Source organism: Seriola lalandi, unplaced genomic scaffold (genome assembly GCF_002814215.2).
Source record: "Seriola lalandi dorsalis isolate HSWRI2012SDOR001 ecotype SW California unplaced genomic scaffold, Sedor1 jcf7180002054230, whole genome shotgun sequence".
In the NCBI taxonomy this organism is placed as follows: Eukaryota; Metazoa; Chordata; class Actinopteri; order Carangiformes; family Carangidae; genus Seriola; species Seriola lalandi.
Window position 1 is genome coordinate 47,134 of NW_019524783.1, and position 23,738 is coordinate 70,871.

The 23,738-nt window shown below is 42.4% G+C and overlaps 2 protein-coding genes across 2 annotated transcripts in view; one reads left to right on the forward strand and one right to left on the reverse strand.

Moving 5' to 3' along the window:
• Positions 1 to 863: 863 nt before the first annotated feature.
• capn5b (calpain 5b) overlaps positions 864 to 23,738 on the reverse strand; it is a 38,043-nt gene continuing 15,168 nt past the window's right edge. The window contains exons 3-13 of the mRNA XM_087173454.1: positions 20,593 to 20,801; positions 20,041 to 20,233; positions 17,236 to 17,429; positions 15,171 to 15,248; positions 14,229 to 14,424; positions 14,002 to 14,124; positions 13,717 to 13,913; positions 12,713 to 12,834; positions 12,532 to 12,582; positions 10,794 to 10,930; positions 864 to 8,889 (exon numbers count right to left, since the gene is read on the reverse strand). Of these exons, the coding sequence (XP_087029580.1) occupies positions 8,707 to 8,889; positions 10,794 to 10,930; positions 12,532 to 12,582; positions 12,713 to 12,834; positions 13,717 to 13,913; positions 14,002 to 14,124; positions 14,229 to 14,424; positions 15,171 to 15,248; positions 17,236 to 17,429; positions 20,041 to 20,233; positions 20,593 to 20,801 (1,683 nt within the window). The 3' untranslated portion in view covers positions 864 to 8,706. The remainder of the gene's footprint in view (positions 8,890 to 10,793; positions 10,931 to 12,531; positions 12,583 to 12,712; positions 12,835 to 13,716; positions 13,914 to 14,001; positions 14,125 to 14,228; positions 14,425 to 15,170; positions 15,249 to 17,235; positions 17,430 to 20,040; positions 20,234 to 20,592; positions 20,802 to 23,738) is intronic.
• On the forward strand, positions 22,436 to 23,697 carry ompb (olfactory marker protein b). Its single transcript, XM_023404174.2, has one exon. It carries the CDS (start codon positions 22,590 to 22,592, stop codon positions 23,070 to 23,072), a length of 483 nt encoding a protein of 160 aa, XP_023259942.1. The 5' UTR covers positions 22,436 to 22,589; the 3' UTR covers positions 23,073 to 23,697.

The window sequence follows — 23,738 nt, forward strand, 5'->3', positions numbered from 1 at the left end:
AGTTACAGTGTGATGTCTGGGTCAGTGACGGGGCTCTCCAGACTCTCTCGCTGCGTCTCATTCATGGCTGCTGATCCTGATTAGCCGGGAGGTGGAGCCTGTTGGTGGCAGATACAGAGACCAGCTGGGAGGTGAAGAGGGAGGTGACCCAGGTCATGATTTCCAAGTTGTCACACTCTTACCAAATGCTAATAAGTAATTTTACAGAAATTAAAAATAAAAACAGAAAAACAGCAACATGTCTTTCCAGAAACTGTGAATGTTGCTGTGGATCCACAGAACATTTCCTCAGGAGAAAATAGTTTGTGTGTTTGTTTCTTCAGTGAAATTATTTCTGGAAAAACATGCCGGTCTGTTCGTCCACCACTTTTTCTCAACAGCTATTCAATGGATTATCACAAAAATACATTCATGGTCCCCAGGAGACGATTCCTATCAACTTTTCCTCCAACGCCCCAAGCAGGTTCCCATTTTTTTGTTTTTCTATTGGATGGATTGCTGTGAAATTCATTTTCCCCCGTAGTGTTTACCTGAAATCTGCTATATTTCTATTGGATCACTCAGAAAACAGTCAGCCAATCAGAAGAGAGAAGGCTCGGAGCCTCCTCTCCTCTGATTGGCTCACCGACCTGTTGTTGCTAGAGCTCCAGAGAGAAGCCTGAGAGAGGAGATGTGAGTGTGAGGAGGTATAGATATGAAAACTTCTCCACCTACAACTGAAGCATTGAAAGGATACGACTTGTTCGGCAGCCCTGAAATCTGCTTTCTTTCCAGTTATGAAACATAAAAACATTTATTTTCTTCCTCATCCTCTACTTTATCTTTACGCTCATTTCCATACAATGATGAGAAACTCAGTCCAGTAGGTTTTCCTGTTTTATTTCAAAGTCATGCCACAAGTTGACATTAAATACAAAAGAAAAAATAATAATTTCAGATCGTAGCTATAAAATAACCACAGTGTAACCGAGAACCAAATCCAACAAACACACGCATTGAAAAAGAAAAAAAGGGAAAGCTCACGCTGAAAATAACACACAGACAAGCACACGGTACAGAACACATACAGCACAGCTCTCTGATACGTAGCTATCAGTAAACAGTTTGGAACGCAAGGTAAAGTGGATATATAAAATTAACAAGGTTATAAAATACTGATAAAAGATACTTGTTATAAAGACCGTAGCATCTTCTAGAAGTGTCACCATGCAGTAGGTATTCCAGTCTCCAGTTAATAAACATCAGCAGAAAAATACAAGAAGAATCACAAGCTCATTCCTTGAGCGGACAAAGACTCGATCTCGGATAAAAATGTCAAGAGTCAAATTGGATACAGTCTACATGATGCTGTCATTGAGATTAAACATAATACCTGGTGTACTCGTTCCGGGACTCCATCACAAATGTCTTGTTAATTTAGACACATGCAGCGGTATGCAAGTGGACAAGGCTATAAGATCAGCAGGCAAGCGAACCTCAACTGCGACCGCCTCATCGTTCTCTCTAGAAGTGATAAACAGGAAAAAAAAAAAGCCTCTTTTCTCATTTTTGTCTATTCATCTTATTTCTACTCCCATGATGCCTTGTGGGAATTATTTCTGCTCTTTTCTTGGACACTTTGGGGGAATAACTGATTCGGGATAACGTGAGGACAACCTGAAGGAGGAGTGGCCTCGGTTAACGTGGTTAATATTTCCAGCCGATAAGCTCAAAGCTAAAATCACTTACAACATATTATAAATGATATCACTGCCCGTGGCGGGCTAGAAAAAATATATTCAAGACCTTTTTTTGTTATTTTTTTTCAGAGGAAGCTTTAAAGTCCCATACTACCAGATTAAAGGTGGTAAAACGGGTTCGTTAATGAGCTTTAGAGGTGGATTTTGTTGCAAACTGTTTCTACCCATGAGCGTGGTGTCGATCTCCTCATCTAATTCTTGGTGAGAAAGTGATTAAGCGAATTTCCCAACATGGTGCACACTTCTTTTAGGGTAATAACACTAAGTCACGCTCGTAACTCCTGCAAGGTATCATGGGACTAGGAAAGAGGTCCATCATTCACTTGCTGATCACTAGAGGTAGTGAGCAAGAACATCTTCCTCTCGAGATAAATGTCTAGAATATACTGTATAACATCCATCAAAACATGGATGCCATAATAATAACTGATAAGACAAATTGCTGCTACTTTTATATACATACTGTATATTGCAGGTTATTGAATATAAAATATTATAAAACTGGTATATTGTTTAAATGCATGCAAGTGTGCAACATAAGCCTCGTACTTCACACAGTATGTTTATCAAAGTAGCAACAGCGGATTATGTTCTACAACACGGTGAGAACCAAAAATAGATATTCTGTGATTTGTAATGGCGCGAGCAGATCTGAAGCGGTTTTGCTACATGCACTGGTATTTTTGGATTCGTACAAAAGGTCACCACCGTAGTGAGCAGTTCAGCGTCATCCAAGTGGTTTCGTGTTCTGAAAACCAGCTTTGGCATGGCCGTGCGGAAAATATATATATTTACAGAAAACTCATGAGCTTCATAGCAACTATCAAAAAAAAAAAAACTAAAACCAGTGAAGGTCCGTATACTCCAACAAAGCCTGGTTAGTCTAGTAGCTGGAGTGTTTGTGTGTATATGTATGTATGTGTGTGTGTGTGTGTGTGTGTGTGTGTGTGTGTGTGTGTGGTGGTTAACAGTGAAAGCCATAACACTTGTGGCAAAGGATCACAATGTGCAACAATTACGATGAGTAACGACAGCAACGCAACGGACATCACTTCAAGATGAAGACAGGAACAGAAGAGGAAATGTAGTGGAGGGTAAAAATGGCACCAAAAACAAACTGTAATTTGCCCCGTGTGACATTTGTTCAGCAGGTACACAGCAAACATATTTACAGTGTACAGTATAACTTCATCACCACCCACAAAACTGCCCTCGTCTTTTTGGCACTGCTGCAGCACACGAGTAGAAGGCTGAAGAGGAACGCCTCGACAAGATTTCACACACATTACTCTTATTATTATTATTATTATTATCATTACATACTTATTATTACTGCAGGGTTGTGAGCGACACAGTGACTCTAAAGCCCAAACACTATAAATACACCAAATGTTGTATTTATGTGCCACATCCACACAAATAATAAAAACTTGGAGCCACAAAATAACTCAGCTGCTGAAAACCTGATGGAAAAATCTTCAGCGTGAAACACGGTTGTGGCATCAGCTGAAGAGAAACTCTAGAATTTAAAGTCTATGACGACTGAGGAGAAGCTGTCATTCATTAACACGGCACATTAACGAATACTAATCGAGTCCCTCGTCAGTTTTAACCTTGATGTCCACTGGAGTCACGAGCAAAGCGTCGCGATGGCCGCTCGTTTCTCTGCTCTGCCATCTTCGCAGATGAAAGATACTATAATAACTATACTATACTATAATAATTGGTGACTTTTAATGATACAAGATGTGAAGTTATTTTTGAATGATGCATTTCATTTGGTGTTGAGTTTTACAAAAAAGAATTTACAACCATGCTAGTGGCTGTGAGGCAGGTGTGATGTTCACCATGATCAGAAGCTTAGTTTAGCTTGTTAACATGCGAACATTTGTTTATGTCTGACGGGAATATCATTCGTTTTAAAAAAAGGTTTTTGGTCACAAACCAAAGAATTTGGACAAATTGGAAATTGGACCTGATGGCGGTGGGTGCTATCTGCAAAGTAAAACAATCACTGAATGATCACTCTCAACAAAATTCAAGCCAATCCTTCCAATAAGTTGTTCACTCAAAACCACAAATATCAACCTGCTGGTGGCGCTAGAGGAAAAGTCAGAGGATCGCTAAAGTTATTAGGCTTCATCCTCTAAGGATCATGAACATCGAGATATTTCACTAAACAATGAAAATGTCAAGCCGTTGGTGTCTGTTAAACACAGGTCATGAATGAGCTGCAGGAACATATGAAACAGGCTGATAAAACAGAAAAATATCACGGAGGAAATGCGGCTGCTGAAGATGCTCCGCCTCTGAAACGCTTCCAGTGGACACGAAGGGGTTAACAGCTTTTATGCAATGGGAATTGTAGCAGCTACTGTATAAAACTAATGCACGATATTATTAAAATCACTTATGCCTGATAGAGAATTAACACCATTTTTGTTTTTTTCTATGGCACATCCAGCTTCACTGTGAAACTTCTGTGTGAAATTAAAATACAAAGAGATAATTAAAACCCATGTGGTTTTATCTGTTTGTTACCACATTAATAAGGAGGCAGGATAAAAGAGGGTATTTCGTCTAGTTTGTTCTTTAGTTGTTGCCAGTGTGATCTTATCCCTGTTTGTTCTTCTCATGTGTTACTGTTACATTCAAGCTAAACATAAAACATATACCTGATGATCTCTGAATAACCCAGAAGGTCGTTAAACAGAAGCCGAAACTGTTCGCAGAGTATTTCCAGTATCCTCAAAAATAAAAAATATTCTGTAAGCACCGTGATTCTCAACAGTTCATAGTATTTTCTACCCAGGAAGCCAGAAATGACGTACTGTATGTCCTTGCTCTCTTTGTAAAACAGAAGATATACTGTATCTCAACATGATATTTTTGTTTGATAATAGAAAAGTAAAACCAATACAGACAAACAAATGGTTAACTGAGCAAGCACAAGCACAAACTGAGCATTTAGTTTGGATTAGGAAACAGATTAAAAACATTTTCAATCTTTATTTTTTTCATTTGCATGGTCAGAAGAGTCCGTCAGTTTCCTGGAAATACCTTCAGAACAGTAATCTGTTTTATCAAACAGCCCTCTGGGTTCTTTGAAGGTCGCTGGATATTTGTTTTTTTTTTTTGGAAAATCCGATGCTTAGCTGTGTGACTGAAATGTAATGGTGATCCATGAGAGGCACAAACTGTCGCCCCCCTGATCTGTGCGCTATCAATTTCAGCAAAATCCATGTAGCCACCTACGCCTTTGGCACCAATAATCTCTGTCTATAAACCCTGCGGTCCAGCCTGCCTTCCACACCACAAGCTGTTTTTGTAAAGATTCACAGTATTGACCTGTGGGGGATTAGAGTTACACAAATATGGACAGTCACACCTGGAAGCTGCTCTGTACAAATAGCCGACCGTGAGGAGTGTCGGCTCCACTGGAGCAGTTAAGACCTCAGTGCCTTGCACAAGGACACTTCAGCAGTACTTAGCGAGGGAAGGAGAAGGTTTTCCTCTCTTTTCCCACCCTGGTGTGTAAATAAAAACCAGCAGCTATTCAGGATCATGCTCCCGTGTCTTAACCTCGCGCTGCTTGGCACTACACAGTTTCTAGCACTGTCCGTCTGCAAGCTGACGTGACGTTTTCTGTTACTTCACTCTCATTTTCTGTCCCTTTCCGACTAAAAACAACAGAAAAAAAAGAGCACAGAGAAGATAAATAGCACCTAAATAGTCAACAACTGCTGCTAATGTTCACCGACACTAGAGGCATGATGAATGCATCACTGTGTTACAAGACATAACTGTTTCAGACCGGTTGATATGATCAGACTGACATGAGGTGCGTTCGTGTAGACATGCTGACTGCTCAGAACTAGCATCTCCAAGACTTTTGAGATAGAAAGAATAAATATATATGTATATATATATATTATTAACAATTGAACAGTACAATACAAGGCCATGAACATATTAGAAAATAACCCATGCAAGACACATTTATAAAGATGCTGTACACAAAGGTGTGTGATCATTTAAATGCCACGTGTGACAGTTCAAGTAATGGAAAAAGGCGCTGAAAGAAATCAGGAGAACGGACTTGATAGTTTGTCTGAGAGATTAGTCCACTAACTGTCTTACATTCAAAAGGAAATGTCTCAATAATGACAGTAACTTACATTTTGAATTCTTGTTATGAAACACAGGGGGGGAGGGGGACCCAGAAGTCAATAAAAGGTGGAATGAAAAGTCTCTGTAGTGACATTGCACTTTTGAAAAAAACTAAACAAAAACAAAACATAAAATGAGATTTTCAGTTCACAATGTGCTAAAAAGGTCAAACTGGATGGCAACATGAGCTACGCAACAAATGCCATGGTTCATCAGAGATAGATTACATTATACCAGTATTGGTTCAGTATGCAAAATCCTACTGAAATCCCTTTGAAAGTGTTCAACAGTTCATCCCATGTTCCGCGCTGTTTTCTTGCTGTGGAGGCAAAGCCAGGACCAAGGCAATGGCACAGGTTGTTTGGCAGGACGTCTCCTCTTCTTTTAATCCTTAAGGGTTTTTTTTTTTTTACCCCAGTAAAACTAAGTAAAGTGCAAAGGTGTGTTTTCGCCTAAAGGGCTCTCTTCCCTTCGGTCCACACCTTTCCTCAGAGATCGTTTTCTTCCCGGTTTAACGTGGATTAACAGATATACATTCATCCAAGCACTCACAGATACTAACAGGACACACACACACACACACACACACACACACACACACACACACACACACACACACACACACACACACAAGGGCTGGGCGATTAATCAGCTTTAATTTTCAATTATGATTTTGGCTTCCGACGATTATGAAAACAAGATAAAACGATTATTGTGCCGCATTCTGTTTCGCAATGACGCTCGTGTTTTGTCTTGTGTTGAGAATCCAGCGCACCCCTTTCCTCTGCAGCGGTGTTCTCTCACCCCTCAGACTCTCTCTCTCTCTCTTTCTCTCTCTCTTTCGGCCAGGCTGTGGCACGTTTAGTTTTAGCTTGAGCCAGGATGAGCCTTTGGTCAACACGAAAGGTAAAACCAATCCAGCTGTTTGGTTTCAACACTTTGGTTTCAATGTCTGACGAGGAGCAACAACAAATTCTGTGAGAGATTTGTTACATGATGGTGTTTTCAGTAGGTTGTGGAGCTGCACTACAACATAGTTTATCTTACTTATTATGTTTACATTATTTATGTAAATGTCTATGTATTTATATTCAGGGAAATCCAATGTTCAAAAGTTTTTTTTAAGTTCAATAAATGCACAGTGTTTCCAAAATCAATTAATAATCGTGTTAATTAATCATATTTACCAAAAATAATCCTGATTATGATTTTTGCCATAATCGAGCAGCCCCAACACAAACACACACTCTCTTCTCTCTCTCTCTCCAACACACACACACACACACACACACACACACACACACACACCCCTGTTCTGTGCCAACAGCAAAAGCACAGCTGCCGTCTCTCGGGGTCACGTGGCATGAGTCCTTGGCCCAGGCCGACAGACTCAAGACAGAGGAAGCGTCAGGCAGTGGTGTTGCCATTAAGAGATGATGTGGCACAGGGGGTGGTGGTTTGTAGCTAGGCTTGGGCCAGGCCAGGCCAGGCCAGGCCAGGCCAGGCCGGTCCGAAAGGGACTAAGAGAGCTAAGGGCCTGGCTCATCTTTGGTCCCATAAAGCACTTGATTTATGTCAGGGTGAATCTTTGCACTCCGCTGGGCTGGGTAGGTGTACACATGGGGGGGGGGGGTGTCAAAGGAGGAAGGGTTAGCACTATCAGAAGCACCGGCTGCTAAGCTACGACTGAAGAGATGTGCAGCACAGGCAGAGTTTAGTTTGTTTTTGTTTTTTTTAAGCCATGCAGTTTGGAGATCGTCCATAGCAACCGGCAGAAAAGCGTCTCAGGGAGTTTCGAACGGTGCTAGTGATGGAAGACGGGAGGCAAGATTTCACACATGAGCACGCTCACAGAACAACACAGGAAAGCTCTCAGTAGAGGGGAGAGAGAATAGCTGCTGTTGGCGTTCGTTTGTAAAGTCCACAGTAAAAAGTGACAGACAGTGCTGCATGCTCTCCGAAGCACCGGCAAACTGGTGAAGACTTGAGGTGTCTGGGTGGGAGGGAGGATCATCCACAGATATAAAAAGAGCAAACGTCAGGTCAATATACAGGAGACAGAAAACTAAAACTAAGACAAAGAGGTGGGGCGCGATGCAGATTTTAAGGAACACACTGTGTATGGAGGCTGTGCTAACACCGAGGAAAGCTGATGGAGAACATAAAAGTCTATTTAACATAACCCACCATTTCCTCAAGGTGGAGAGCCAGACTCAGCCTTAAGGCAATGCATAGCCCTTGGAAACATTGGCACATGCATGGCGAGTGCAGAAAGGTCTGCATATGTATCGTATGTGCATGAATATGAGTGTTTGCGTGTGTGTTTTTTAATTATAACAAAATGGAGAAAGGAAAAGAGAAGTTTGTGGATTAGGCTCAGACTGATGAACTGATAAAACTTCAGGCTAACATCAGCCTTTTCTTAAAAATCTGTTTAACTGTAGCTCAGTTGTTGATGGAGATTGTGGCTACAAAATCGGAAATGAAGATTATGTCAAACACTAAATAATGTACAATTTTGGCAGGAATGTGTTCAAAGTTATTCAGTACGAACCCCAGATATGGACACCTCCCATCCGGAAATATAGATATAGGCCTTCAGAAACACATGTAACAAAGTGGAATTTAAAAGCGGAAGAAAAAAGAAAAACAGGGGGAAAGTATAAGAGACACAAAGAGAGCGCAAGCGGCAGAAAATAGACACAGTGAGCTCCCATGGTGGTCAAAGGATGAAGAGCGGGCACGACTGAACGCCACCCTCCAGCGCTCGATCATCAGAACCGCACAAACGGTCGCGTCAGATGTTGGTTAGCGTCGTGGAGGTGATGAGGCGCACAGTGAGCGTGCCCGGAAGGTCGTTGTCCTGGCGGTTGCCCTTGTCGCGGAGGTGGAGCGTGTGCTGCTCCTGCCGCTCGTTTGGGTCGCTGAACAGGATCACCTGACCCAGGAAGGTGTCCACGATCATGTTCTTGTTGTAGATCTGTTGGCCGCTCGTGGGAGGAAGGCAGAGATCCGAAAAAAGCAGAAGGGGAAAGCGGGAAAAGAGAGGAGAGAAAAGACAAAAGGCGATAAGCAGTCACAATAGAGAAACCACAGGAGAAAATAGGCGAGGAGGAAAAACACTGAGGATTAGAGGAAGAGCTGATGAAGAGACTTTTTGTCGAGCAGCAGAATGAACCTTTCATACGTGCTCAAAGATAATTAACTTGTAGAAGACTTTATATTTTATTTCAAAGAGAGAAAAGACGGTAAAATCTTTAGTCTATAGCTACGTTTGGGTCAAGTGACCTTCATGAGATCGAACGCTGCTCAGATCGTTAATCCCCTTTTCAATTTGTGATTAGCGACATTGGGCTACATATATAAGATCTGACAGACTGACTTATGGGAGGCCGGACAGCTGCTGCTACGCAAAAGCTCGTGTAGATGTTGTTTTTGAAGCTTTGCATGGACAGAACACATTAGAATACAAAAGAGAGGAAACAACGGCCAACATCTTGTTAACAATGAATTTAAAAGCAGCTGGAGTTAAGAAACGACACAACCGGAGAGACTACGCTGATGAGCAGTTCGGTGAAGAGATGGAGGAGAACGTACAGCCTCACATTATCTCACACATCCCTGAATCAGTTTGACAGGTTTACAGATTTTATATTATGAAAACAAACAGTTGCCTCAGACTGGGAATCTGTCAGCTGATACCCTGGGTTTGAATATCAGGGGAGAAGATTGGTGCTTCCTTTCGCCGCGATACAGATGAGGCAATTTCACAGGTCTGACTGAGTAAATTCAACATTACCAACAATAATTCCCTAACAAGAACACTGGCTCACGCATATCGTCTGATATTGAGGCTGTAATTGATTGGTTATGGATGTTCAGCAAATTTCCTTAGAGATAATCACTGGCACACACACACAGACACACACACACAGATGATGAAGGGAAAGTGGAAAAGACAGGTGAGAACTGTGGCGTTAGGTTTCAGGAGCTGAGATGAATCAAAGACAGGACAAAGGACAAAGACAGACTATGTTTGTTTGAAGGTGTTTCCACCACAGGAACCTTCCCCTGGGATGAACTCAGAAACTCAACCTGTGTTTGAAGTGGAGGAATGATCAGGGAATAAATTTAGTTCCTAGATTAGAGTTCCAGGGGTAAAAATGTCCCTGCTCTGGGGGTAGTACTTTCTAATAGTCCAGGGGAAGTGTTTAAAAGATTGAACATCGCTGATTACAAATACAAAAACAGCTGGATGACTGTCATTAAGTCCTCATGTCTAAAAAGTGATTGAAATGCCACTTGAATGTTGTTGGTTGAATTTAGTCTTCACGAGAAACACAAACTGAAATGTACAAAAGGAACTTTCAGGTTCTAGTTTAGTTCCGGCCTTTGCAGCTGAGGAGACGTTGTTGCTGTATTTTTTAAATTGCAGTCTTCCCAGAGACTTCACATAAAACCTGAGCAAATAAAACCAGAACGATCTGCATGACTAGACACCACCAGAGGTAATGAAAAATATATCATGTTCATCTGAAATGCAGGTAAACGGCCTCTTGGCTGAGAAGAGTTTTAGGTGATAAGGAGACTTCCCACCTCTGAAGGAGCGTCTCCTGTCAGCGAGGCTGTGAGGTCAGATGTTGGATAGCTAAAATCTTTAATAGTTTATTTTATTGACGGAGGTGTAACTTTTGGAAGCATTTGTTGGCAGCACAATAAAACATGGCATGTGTGGAGTGTAATCATTGCCAGTGAAACATTAGCATCTCAGATGACTGGTCTGGCCCTTCAACCACTCACAGGATCTGAGCTGCAGGTCGTTGTAGTTCAGCCAGGTGTCAGTGTGTAGTCCTACGGAGCGATGTGTGCAGAGTGACAGCTCACCTCGATGTGGATGCCCTCCTTGGGTTTCTTGCGGTAGAAGAGGCCTTTGATGTCAAAGTTTGGGCACCGTGCGTCTTTCTGAACCGGCGAACGAACCCTCTCTCCTTCACAGGTGATGATCACGTAGGGATCCACAGCTGCAGGGAAAAATGTTTCAATCAGAGCACTGAGCTGATAAATGAAACTAATTAATATGTGTGCACTTGGTTTGGTTTTACATCAGATTTTACAGGTTGATTAGATGAAGAGTTCATTTCCAACATATTGAGCTGTACAACTATTGTCATTATCCTTTAATCTGCTGATTATTTCCTCGATTAGTCGGTTCATTGTTTGGTTGAAATAATAAAAGATGCCTGTTACAGTTTCCCACAGCACAAGATGACGTCTTAATATTCAGTTTAGAATCATACAATACAGAAAGAAAAGCAGTTAATCCTCACAGATGAGATGCATTTCTGCTGAAATAAATCATTTAAAATAATTGACTGATTCAAATCAAAATAATTGATAGCCGATTAACTTTCTGCTAATCCACTTATCCAATTATTTGTATCATGAGGCAACAGAAGTTCATCATTTAGTGTCTAAAAATTCACTCTATATTTCTCAAAAATTATAACTTGTTTGACCATGCTTATTAACAACGCTTCAGTCCATACACTCGTAAACTCGTTATTCTTGTTCACAAGTGGAAGAGCTCCGTAAAGGGTTTCATTTATAATTAGCTCATTGGCCTTAATTAGTACAGATTACATTGAGGTGCAGCCATTTCTCTTGGATGTGATCTTCCTGGGCTGTAGACAGTGTATAGAAACGTAGTATTGCTGTTTGCCTACATGAATTTTGTTTTTTTTAATTTAATTTTTTTTTCAGTCTCAGATTGAATCCAAACTCTTCATCTTTACAACAATTCATCAAATGAACTCACATCCTGCTGAGCAGTGGTGGAAAAAGGATATTTACTCATGTACTGCCCTTAAGTACAATTTCCATGTACTTGTACATTACATGACTATTATCATTTTGTGTTACTTTACAGTGCTCCACTCATTTCAAGAAATAATGTACTGGTTTAAAAATAATTAAGACAAATTTATGCAGCAAATCCGTTCTACATTGAGAACCACTGGATTTAAATACATAACTGTATATAAAATATCTAAAGCTGCACCTTAATCAGCCACAACAGTAAAATTGATGCATGAGTATTTACAGTCCAATAATATATAGAAGCAGAAAAAGTACTTTGACTTTTGATACCTTAAGTACATTTTACTGTTAATACTGGAACTGATAACGACTTTTATATAAGCAGGATGTTGAATGGAGCACTTTTGTAGTATTTTAACATTGTTGTATTGGTACTTTTACATAAGTAAAATATCCTAATACTTCTTCCACCACTGCTGTTCACTAAACAAAGGAATCTCAATATTAAAGCCACTATGTGGAGGATATGGAAGATTTGGTTTGGTGCCATCCGTTGGAGACTGTGGCAGTCAGCACGACTGAATCAATAGACTGGGAGCAGTGCACAGACTGCACCAATTCGCACCGGGATTGTCTCATTATTTTTATAACCTGGGGCATCAGAATAAACTGAAAGATGCTGTAATCATTTTGAAATTACACAGTGGCTTTAAAGGTGACTAAGAGATTTAAGGAGGTAAGGCTAGAACTCAATAACTAAACTAAGTAACTCTGCATCTAGTTTCAGCAGGTGGCGCTGTGGTACCTTGTGCTTTGCTCAGGAGTCTTTTCTTATTGGGATTGAGGCAGTGAAGCTCTGTGGGTGTTTGTAGGAGTTTAAAACGCTTTACAACACAGCAACATGGTCTTCAACATGCAGATGCAATGCACATGACCCAAAGTGGAGCCAAGATACAGCCACTATTCACTGTGTGTTGAGGTCCTACCTCCATTGGAGTCCTGTCCCTGCAGACCCTCAGCGTTCAGTACATGGACCTGAGTGACCAGCTGAGGGTAGCCACACATCCCAGTCCAACATGTCTGAGGAGGCTCGTCCAGAGTCAGCTCTCTGCAGAAGACAGAGCACACGTGTATGTTAGAGAACTGTGGAAGCTAACTGGACTGATGTATGAAGAGAATACAAGAGAACCAAATTAGCATTAGCATTTACTCGTTTGGCAGAAGGTTCGGTGCAGTAGGAGATCCATGTGTAGGTACAAAGTACAACATCTAGTCAAGTCAAGTGCAAAGAGAACACATGCAACACACAGCAGACACAAAGTTGACAACATACCCTTTAATACATGCGCAATCCTCATACCCCTGACTCTGACTTCACTGTCTGATAAGTGGGTGGGTATAGAGGTGTCCTCTCTTGGCAGTAAATGCTGTGAAAGTTTACCAGCTCATGAGAGACAACGTAGGCTGTTAGGCTCAGCACTCTGCACAAATCTGTTGTCCTAACAAAAGTGAAATCCTTTCTGTGAGCGTATCAGCATTGTGACTTGTTGACATGCATTCTGGTCATAAAACAATGGAAGAGTAGCTAGCTAGCAGAACTGTCTGACTGACCAGTACATCTCTTCTATCCAAACAATGAATAATATAGAAATAAAAGTCTACACTATGTAGAGTCAAGAAGTTGCTTAATTTGAGGAATGTGCACATTGCAGCCAGACCTACAGTATGTCACTTTATCCTGACATGTATTGTACTAAACAACCGCTCTAAGGTTCAAAGCCCTTCCTCCTTCGTTTCAGCCTCCCTGCGAACTGGAACAGCATTTTTCTACCACAGAAACGGAGCTTTATCAAAACATTTTCCAAAGCTTTGAAATCTTAAAAACACCAGCTTGGTGTTTCATTGTGTTCTGGGTAAACTGAACTCTACAAAGCTTTAGGGACTGAGGTATGATGTGACAGAAACACAGATGACTGGATCACAGATTTACTTGCAGTCTGAAGGCACATCAGTGAAGACGCGGAGCAGGAAGTCGCCCTGCTGCCCGGGGTCAAAGGTTGTGGGAATGATGACGTAGCGGCCCTCCTTCAGCTCCTTCCTGAGGAAGACGCAGCGCGAGTTGATGTAGATGGAGCCCGCTACTTTCTGCTGGGCTGAGTGCATACGGTACTTCCGATTTAGCTCCACCTGCAAGATGGAAAAACGTTCATGTTCAAGTGTTGTGGAGGTTTCATGGTATTTGTGTGTGTGTTAGTTTGTGTGTGTGTGTTTCTACCCGGTGAATGTCGAAGCCTATGGCGAGGTTTTCCCCTTTGCCCTCTTTGGGTGTGGCTCTCTTTTCTTTTTGCTGTAAGCAGATCAACACCTCGTCCTCCACCTTCTTCACGTCGAACACATACTGCAAAGAGTAAAAAGGTGAAAATCAAATCACACTCCAAAACTGCTCACACACACCTCTCTGTAACACACACAAACACATGCTACATCACTAGCACAGCTAACCTGAGGGTTCTGCAGGAAAGTGGCCTTGTGATTGATGCAGCCTCCGGATCGGTTGCGGAGCGGGTCCTGGCGGTGGATCCAGGAGCCCCTCATCACCTCCTCCTCCCAGGTTTTGTGGATGCTCAGGTAGGAGGTGTTGATGAGGCGACACAGGATCAGGTCAGTGAAGTACTGGCAGAAGTCGTCGAACGTCATCCTGCAGGAGGGCAGGAAAAGAAGAGGAGAGAGGAGACCGGAGAAAGTGGATACCGACTAGAGGGAAGAGCTTGAAAGAAGAAGTTTCAACAGGTGTAAAAATAGAGGAAATGAAACCAGGAACAAAGGAAAGGGTTACACGTTAAAGTGAGACTAGGATTTCTGGTGTTGACATGGAATGAGATGTAACTGTAACAGTGTTTCCCTCATGATTTTAATAATGTTCGTTTGGAAAAGGCTCTTTCAAGAAATACTTTAATGATTTGGGAAATTCTCTTTCATCATCTTGCCATTAGATAAGAAGATTGATGTCACTCATCAGCCTGATTTTTTTTCACTGGTACACTGACTTCCATAGAAATACTCTGGCACACAACACCCACATAAAATCAGAAACTGATGTTTTTTACATCAGTTTTTGTACAGATTAAACAAACAGGACATAATGTGTTAATTGGCTTCAGGGGTGATGGACAGAGACAGGCTAACTCTTCCCTCTGTTTCCAGTCTTTGTGCTAAGCTAAGCTAACCGGCTGCTGGCTTTAGCTTCATATTGCAAGGCAGGAGAGTGATCTTCTGTACTAACAGCAGAATAATCAGTTCAGGTGAGGACAGTATTAATCAATCAGACCATGAACATTCAAATATAATCAAACTTTCATACGTTTCTAGCTTCACTGCAGCTCCTTAATGATCACTCTGAGGGGAAGGGAACAACGCAACAATCAGTACATTAATGGTTCTCACCAGAACTCGCCGTCGTCCTGCACGGTGACGCCCAGCTTCTCTCTCTCGCTCTTGCTCACCTTGTTCCACTCCTCCGAGCTGCAGTGAACAAAGACAAGCGAGCAAACACTTTATTTAGAGAAGCAGCCTTTTAATTAAAACATGCTTACATTGCAGACGAGCTCTTATTTCTAATTTCCCCTGATTTCTAAGTATATTTGGTCATATTTAATAAGAAGCCTCACTGGTTTTCTAATCTGATCCTGCTTTAATTGCTTTTGATCCTGACTGATAAAAACTCAGTAATTCTTCTATGTTGCTGTCTTGATAAATTCAAGATAATGTACTTTTTTTTCTTGTACAACAGAATAACGCATCACATTCAAATGATAATCTGTTACACTTCCTGCAGAGATGTTTCACATGAAAAACCTTCCAGCTGCTCAAACTGTTTTAATTCCTCACTTTCCTGAAAGGCTTTTAATGTGAAATACATACTGGTTATAATATTTGAAAACTGAAAAATGGCAAATTAAAAGCAAAGAGAGAAACTCAGAAGTACAGATGAGTGTGACCCTGTTGTTGTACTGATGGAATTAGAGCTGTGGAAATGAACATGTGGACAATGAGTTTACATCTAGTTATATAGTCAGGTAATGCACCTGAGCCGAGCGTGGCCCAGGTGTGGCACTGAAGACACCAGATGAGAAACAAGTTATGGGCTTATATTACACTGTATGTCATGTGTTATATTGAGCATTGAGCACGGACATGATGAGACCATTTCCAAAGGAGATTTTAATGTACAGAATGTTAATAGTTAATAATTTTATCTGTATAAAATTAATGATATTAATATAAATATACAACAGAGCATTTAGCCGTGAATCTTTTAATAATATTTCAATTGTAAAATGTCAGTATCAAGTTCAGACATATAAATTGTGTTTGTCCCTCCTGGGCACCATTATGTTATGTTAAGTAATCTGTAGTAAAAACCTGTGTGTAGTTGTAAGTGTGAATCACACCTAAACATCAAGGTCCATTCTGTGTTCACTCCTCGGGGGAAACACAGACATTCACTGGACGCATTAGCTCTGTGTTTATGTCTTTCCGTTTATGACTCACTGACGAACGTCCACATCTCAACAGTCTGTCAGGCTCCATTTACAGTAACGTATTTTGTCAAACCACGGATAAATTATTCAGCGAGCGCGAGTGAATGATTGAGAAAAGACGAGCGATGACTCACGTTGCTTTAATAACATCTTTCTCTCTTTCGAGCCTTATCAATAATTCAGGCTCCATTACGATCCGGCTTTACCACCTCCCTGCTTGTTTCACAGAGTCTGGTAGCTAACAATTCAAAGACGGCGAGAGATGTCCGGGGAGCGACTTTATCTCACTTTTTCCTGGTCCCGCAGCAGGTGTAGAGTAACAGAAAGTGAAAGTGGAATGAAACACTCTTTTCTGAGATGAACACAGCTTTACCAACATGATTGAACAGGCTGCTTGTTCAAACCAGCCATTTTGATTCACCCAGACGTTTGAATTGAAGGTTTAGAGAGCTCAGTTCTGGCCCTGGCAGTTTAGGTAGGGTCTCTGGGAAAATTTAATCTGAGCTGAGCAGCACCGTTTGATATTGTTCTCTACAAACAAACACGGCTCCCACAGAGCTGAATTCAGCTATTCTCGTTCACCCTGTGGCCCATTAGCTTGATTGCATCTCCATTTTTTATCGTCTACATGACATTTCCCCATTGTGGATCTTTTCTCGTCGACACTGTGAGCATTATAAATGGACTGGTCTTTGTTCAGTCGCTTGTTGTTTGCTCATTCATTAGAAACCAGTCCGTCAAAATTTTGAGAGACAAGGAGGACGAGTGCGTTTTGACATTTTAAAAATGAATTAGTGAAACTGGTTAAATTGGTGCAGGTCACAACAAGGACACACGAGAAGAACGACTGCATTGTTTCTGTTGCTCTTGAGAAAAAGTCACGTGGGAAATGCAGATGAAGAGGGTTCAACGAGCTCTAATGACACACTTCACCAGCTGCGGCCTGTAGGTGGCAGTGTTGCGATTACCTGTCGCTCCACGGGCCGCTCCACTCCTTCTCTCCCCAGGGATTCCTCATGCGGATCATGTGCAGCTTCTCCGATTTGAAGAAGGCCAGCAGTCCGTGACCCAGCCGCACTTTCCGTACGTCTGTTACAGCGTACGCGTGGCCTTTGACCAGGCCGCAGTCCAGCCGTGCCTCCATGTCCTCTATTGTGGTCGCCTGGAAAAAAAAGAAAGACAAAAGATCAGAGATGCTATTGTGAATCACTAAAATTATGTAAAAGACAGAGGCTGGTACAGTTGTCTGGGAAACTATTAACAGGTAGAAGCAACACACACAGGGAAGCTGTTGCAGCCTGCAGCAGCTTGTGTGTAGCTTGGGAAGCAGCAGGTACAAAGATTCATACACGGGGAAGTTGTGGAGGATTTTACAGTTACTGCATGAAACATTCATGGATAATTTTGGTTATAACAACATTTTATTCCTGGAATGATCCTTCAAAAGATGCATTAACTGTTCACGGTTGTGTAGGGAAGCACATTTGAAGGAGGTGTGTTTTTGTTTTGTTGTTGTTATTTAGGAAAGCACACACTCTGGAGGACTCTCAATGAGCGCATATGTCTGGCAAATAACAGTGACGTGAGGCTCTTGAAATTTGTGCACTGCACCATTTGTGAATAAAAAGCTTTGGTGGTGAGAGATAAAGGGGAGAGAATCTTCCGGCAGTGTTATCAGAAAACTGGTTCTTCGATCCATTAATTATGTGTTTGGTGGACTCGGCACATTTCATACATTATTATCCTGACAACGCACATACAGTACAGACAGTCAACCACACAGACAGATGTTCTACTTAAGAAATATATGCAGTTTAAGTCTGTTGTACTGTAAATTAAGTTCAGAACAAATAAACAAAAGAAAGAAGAAAATTAAATCTCAATTTCTGACTCATTCAACAGACAAACAAACTCGTGACGTTCTTTCTACAATGGATCTTTGCTTTCACCTTCTGTCCCAAACTGGCACCATGTTATGACACCTTACCACTTGATTTTTTACCATTCAAGGTTTTTCACTGGACTTGATAAAGACTGGGAAAACATGGGGTGTCCTACAACGACTCTAATCGAAACTCAGAGTGTGTCCGGTAGAAAATACTTCAAGAAATAGGCGGGCAATTGTTAAAAAAGTATGCTGCTTATTTTCTGAAATTTGATTCTAAGATATCACATCGGAGAGAAAATGATTGTCTTCTGTCGGGTGACTGCACAATGATTTCTGACTTTTAATCATTTCTATAAATCAGTCTTTGAAGCATATAAACAAACTGTTTTTGTAATTAGTTTCTATGATGTTACATTTATTCTTAGGACATTATAATTATTTCTATCGCTGCCCTTCTTGGTGATGCCTTCCTGTTGACTAACAGTGCATCATACTGCTGCCAGTGTTTAGGTCAAAGGAATTCTGGATCAGGTGTAACGTGATCGGCACGTCAGGTTTTCGACCCTCTACTGGACACTATTGATTTCAGGGCCACATTGTCATGTATCATCACTCTTCTTTCTCCCTGTTTTTACTTAAATGCGTTCAAGGAAGCTGAACAGCCTTATATTCCCTGATCCGTGAATATTAGCGAGCGACAGTAAACACATGGCTCTCTCAGAGGTGTAGAATTCATGCATCGCCAGAACAACAATTTGTGATTGAGGAATAGAGGTTAAGGTAATAAGAGCGATGAAGAAAGGTGGAAAATACGTTTTTGTATGGTATTGGTTATGTTCTCTGAGCTCTCATTACTCTTTCTGTTGAATAATAGACAGAATAAAATCTCATGCATTTAAAAGAGCCGTATCATTTAAGAATTGAGCAGCACCTGATTCTGAATCACAATAAGGGATTGCGAATTAGTTCTTGCTGGAGCAGGACGCCAGGGGAATAAGATTGGAATGAGACAGAAGACCAAGGGCCGAACCTTTCTTTCCAATGACAGTGAAATTCATGAGACGGCATAAAGTAGTTTTCTTAACAACTAGACTTGAATTCACAAAAAGCAGAGAACAAAGAAACACAGGTCCAGGATTTTTCTTTGCCTAAAATCACAAAGTGTTATTCATGAAACTTGATTTGAAACACAAATATCAAACTGAGACTTTAATACACTACTATTAAACCGTTCACAGACTTCTTGCTTTTTTCCTGTTCACTCTTTTAATCTTGATCTACATCCTCAAAACAGACTAATCAGAAATGCATGCTCTTCTTTTGTGTCTACAACCTTTCACAAGTTGTAAGAAGTTACGCAAAGATCTGGCACTAAAGACAAGCGCTGTATTTGCTGCGTCTCAAGAAAGTCAGTCACGACGGACAGAGGGTTTTTCATCACTGGATTCTAACTATTAAAGGGCTCTGGGGCACAAGGAGTCAGCTTTGGTGGACTGGGAAATTTTCAGGGACCAGGTCTTGAAATGCTGCTTGGTCACATAAATCATTTATTTAAATACAGATCAAACTGTTTAAGGACTTTGAAGAAGCCAGAATTTGACTCTTAGACTCCAACGAGCGTCAAACTCCAAAAACACTTGAGCCTGCTTCCTTCCTGCCTGTGAAACGCCCTGATGTTCCTCTGGTTTGTAACGCAGACTTTCTGTTTAATATTCAAACATCTACAAATTTGTCTGGTGCCATCAACAGGTCAAAGTTTTCAGTTATTAGGTTTAATATCTCATTTACTGGATGGATCACCACAAAATTTAACAGAGATGTTCATGATTCCTCTGCTGCCACTGCGAGGTTGACGCCCCCCCCCTCTGGTGAACTCTCCGCTTACCCTGATGGAGCAGCTGATGAGGCCGTCTCTGTTGTGGACTTTGAGAACTCTTTCGAACAGCTGGTTACGGGCCACTTCGTCTGTAGCCATCTGACCCTCCAGCAGGTCCACGGGTTCCGACACACCACCGGTGAAGTCCACCAGCGCGTCGGCCGTGTTTCCCCCGTCCAACGCCTCGTAGCAGCCGTAAACCCTGCAGGAAGAGGAGGAGAGTTGGGAAACGTTTATTAGAGCTGCAGCAATAACCTTGTTGATTAGATTAGTTCGTTGACGGTTGCAGCCGATCGGCATTTTCAGGTTTTCCAAGTTTTATATCCAAGTAAATTGAATATCTTTGGGGTTTGTTAAGACAAAACGAGACATATGAAGACGCCGCTTTAGATTCGGGGAAAGTAGGACGGAGATTTTTCACTATTTTTGGATATTATAATAGAGAAAATCATAAACGAATTTCTGCATATCAACATGAAGTTATGAAGGTCCTAAGTCATCAGGAAGACTCTTTTCCTTCCCTAAAACTGGATCTGTATATTTGTTGGCACCGATACTAACTTGGCGTAGGCCTTCTCCACCAGGGCACTCCAGAACTCGTTGCTGTCATTGGAGTGGCAGTACACCAGCTGGTTGTCCACCGTCGGCAGCCGGTCGTCGATCACCACGTCCACCCACTCGCCGAAGCGCCAGAAGCGGAAGTGGAAAATCCCGGCGTACGAGTCTGGCTTCTCTGTATCCCACTCCTGCTCCTTCCAGTCAGGAATGACCTGGAGGACGAGGAGCAGAGGGCAGGTAAGCCAAACAAACAGCCGCTGGTCCACGGAGCATAAATAATGTCAAGGTGGAGTGGGCTGCCAGAGTGAGACCGAGTGCCCTGTTGTCTGCTGATGCATTTAGGATCCGGGGACAAATTTATCACCTTGGCCCTCTTGCTCATAAATCCAGCTGTAATAGGACACGGGTGGGAGGTAATAACTGTTGGACTGCAGTGTGTGTGTGTGTGTGTGTGTGTGTGTGTGTGTTTCAGCTGCCTGCATTTGCTGTGGTCCAGTGAAACCCATGTAACCAAGCCTCCATTTTGTGATCTGTAGTTTGTTTTGGGTTTTTTTTTTGCCTAATATAAAATACAGAACACACTGTGCAGTCAAATGGAGAAATATAACAGATGGAAAACTATTAACATGAGGACAATACTCATGATAAATGTAAAACAAAACAAATGTTTAACTTTGTTTTATATAAATCCACATATATTCTTTTTATTAGTACTACTTTCAAACAGCTGAGTGAAAAGCTTCCCTTAAGTTTTAAGGAAGGGTATGTATTATATATTATATATAGTACAGTATATAGATAATGCTGAAGAGTGTCCAGCCCCAGCGAGCAGAGTAACAAGTTCTTTCTGCACCATGTTATGTTCTGATTGCTCTTTAAAGTCCCATGAGCCGTGCTGTGAGCCGGAGTCATAACAGAGCACCCAACATGGAGGCGACCTGCGAAACCTCTACCGGTGTGAGTATGGCAATAAAAACTGCAAATGACGCGGGTGAGAGACACCAACACGTGACCTCACTGACACTGTTCCAGCGGGTGTCCTTGGAGATGTCAAGGTGCGCTAACTGAACAGCAGTTCCTGTCAAACCTCTCTGCAGGTGGTGACACTCAGCTGATGGAGAAAATCTGGCCTCTCCAGAGAACCGACCCCGTGAGGCAGCAACAGTTTCTTTACAGGGAAGAGGAGGAGGAGGAGGAGGAGGAAGATTAAAAAACAAAAAAAAAAAACAAAGCACTGCACCACAGAAACCTCAGTCATTTTGTAATCCTTCGGGACGCAATCTCTGTTGCGCTCCACCCTGCTGTTGCTTACTCTCACAGACTCTGCACTGTGGATAGTGAGAGAGAGAGAGAGAGAGAGAGAGAGAGAGAGAGAGAGAGAGAGAGAGAGAGAGAGAGAGAGAGAGAAAAGGCTCTATCTATCTCATCTTTCATCTGGACCCAGTGTCGCTCTGCAGCAGCTGAATTCTGGTGGGTAGGTGACCTGACGACTGACCAGAAACACAAGCAGAAGGCACCTTGGCTTCCCCCTCGCCACGGTGAACGAAGAACCCCCCCCCCACAACCTCATTCTGAGCCACTATACTCCTACTAAACAGTTTTGATGTTCACATTTACACTACCGCTCACGCAAGCCTCTAGGATCTGGCTCTATTAGAGTCAAGAATCTGTAACCAAGCAAATGCGTGGGACAAACAAATGTGAGACAAACAGTATTAAACGCAGTTCCCTGAAGGAAAACCTTGTGTCGTGGTTGCAAATGTCATTAGATCCGGTTGCCTAGCACCTCTGCTCATCTGTACTCTGCCTCCACCCCCCTTCTATTAATGTTACACAGACATGTACACATGCATACTGTACAAGCCTGCAGGCAAGAGAGGAGAGTAAAAGTTACTGGACAGAGAGAAAGCGAAGACGCTTAGTTTCGACGTAGCTGCCGATTTGATCCAGCCTTGTATTTGGTATTGACCTCTGAGCCTGCTGACGTGTGCCGTCCAAGCATGTCTTCAGAGTTGGAGCTGCCCTTCCGGCCGGACTCCCAGCTGACGGAGGTGATGCGGCTGCGGGTTCAGTCCCTGCAGCAGCGAGGCCAGAAGAGGCAGGACGGTGAGCGCCTGCTGTGGTCCAACGAGGCCGTGTACCGGCTGGACTTCTCCAAACAGTCCCTCCGATTCTCACACTGGGTGGTGCAGCTGGCGCAGCCAGGACGCCTCACCGTCACGGCCACATCGCAGCTCTGGACGCCTGACCTCACCAACCTGATGACGCGGCAGCTGCTGGAGCCTGCTGGGGTTTTCTGGAGGGCGCCGGGCGATGCCGCCGATGCACCCATCCAGTGCTACGAGGCTGACGCGCACGAGTTCGGCGAGAGGATTGCAGAGCTGGCTAAGGTAAGGAAGGTGATGTACTTCCTGTTTGCATTTGCAGAAGGCTGCAGCCCCGAGACAGTCGACTGCTCCATCTCCTTCACAGTCGACAGTTGAGAGCTGGAAGTCAAAAACCTGGACAGATACTCGCTACGAACTCTTCTTCTGGACTTGCTCTGCGCTTGGCTGCTCTTAGTTGAATAAGAAAAGTCGATTCTAGGTTAGCCCTGCATTATTTGAGGCCTTCAATGTTGCAGCTGACGTCCTGTAAGAACTCAACAACAAGATTACACTCTCCACGTTTCCCTTTATCCTTTTGAAGCTGCACTTACATTTTACATGCATTTACAAAGATATAACTTATTTCTGTTTCTTCTGTTCTGAACTTATTGATCACAACAGGTCTTTCTTCATACCTTTGTATTCTATGATACTGGGCATTAATCAGATGAATGTAAATAAATATAATCAATCAAAAAGGTGTATCTGGATTGTGTTATCCGATGTCTAAACACAGATGATTTTTATTGGGCTTGTGCGTTATCCTCCCTCTCCTCCTGTTTGACAAACAGCCAGCCCTGACGGGTTTGGTGGAGATGAGTCCCAAATGAGATAATGGATAGAGACAGTGTGTATTTGTTTGTATGTGTGCGAGTATTCCCCCGGCGGACGGCTGAACAGGTTCCTGCTGCCTCATCCATCTCCGTCTTGCACGGTGACCCTGACAAACAAGAGAGGGGAGGCATGTGGATTTCATCTCTCAGCTTCCTCCTCCTCGCCACG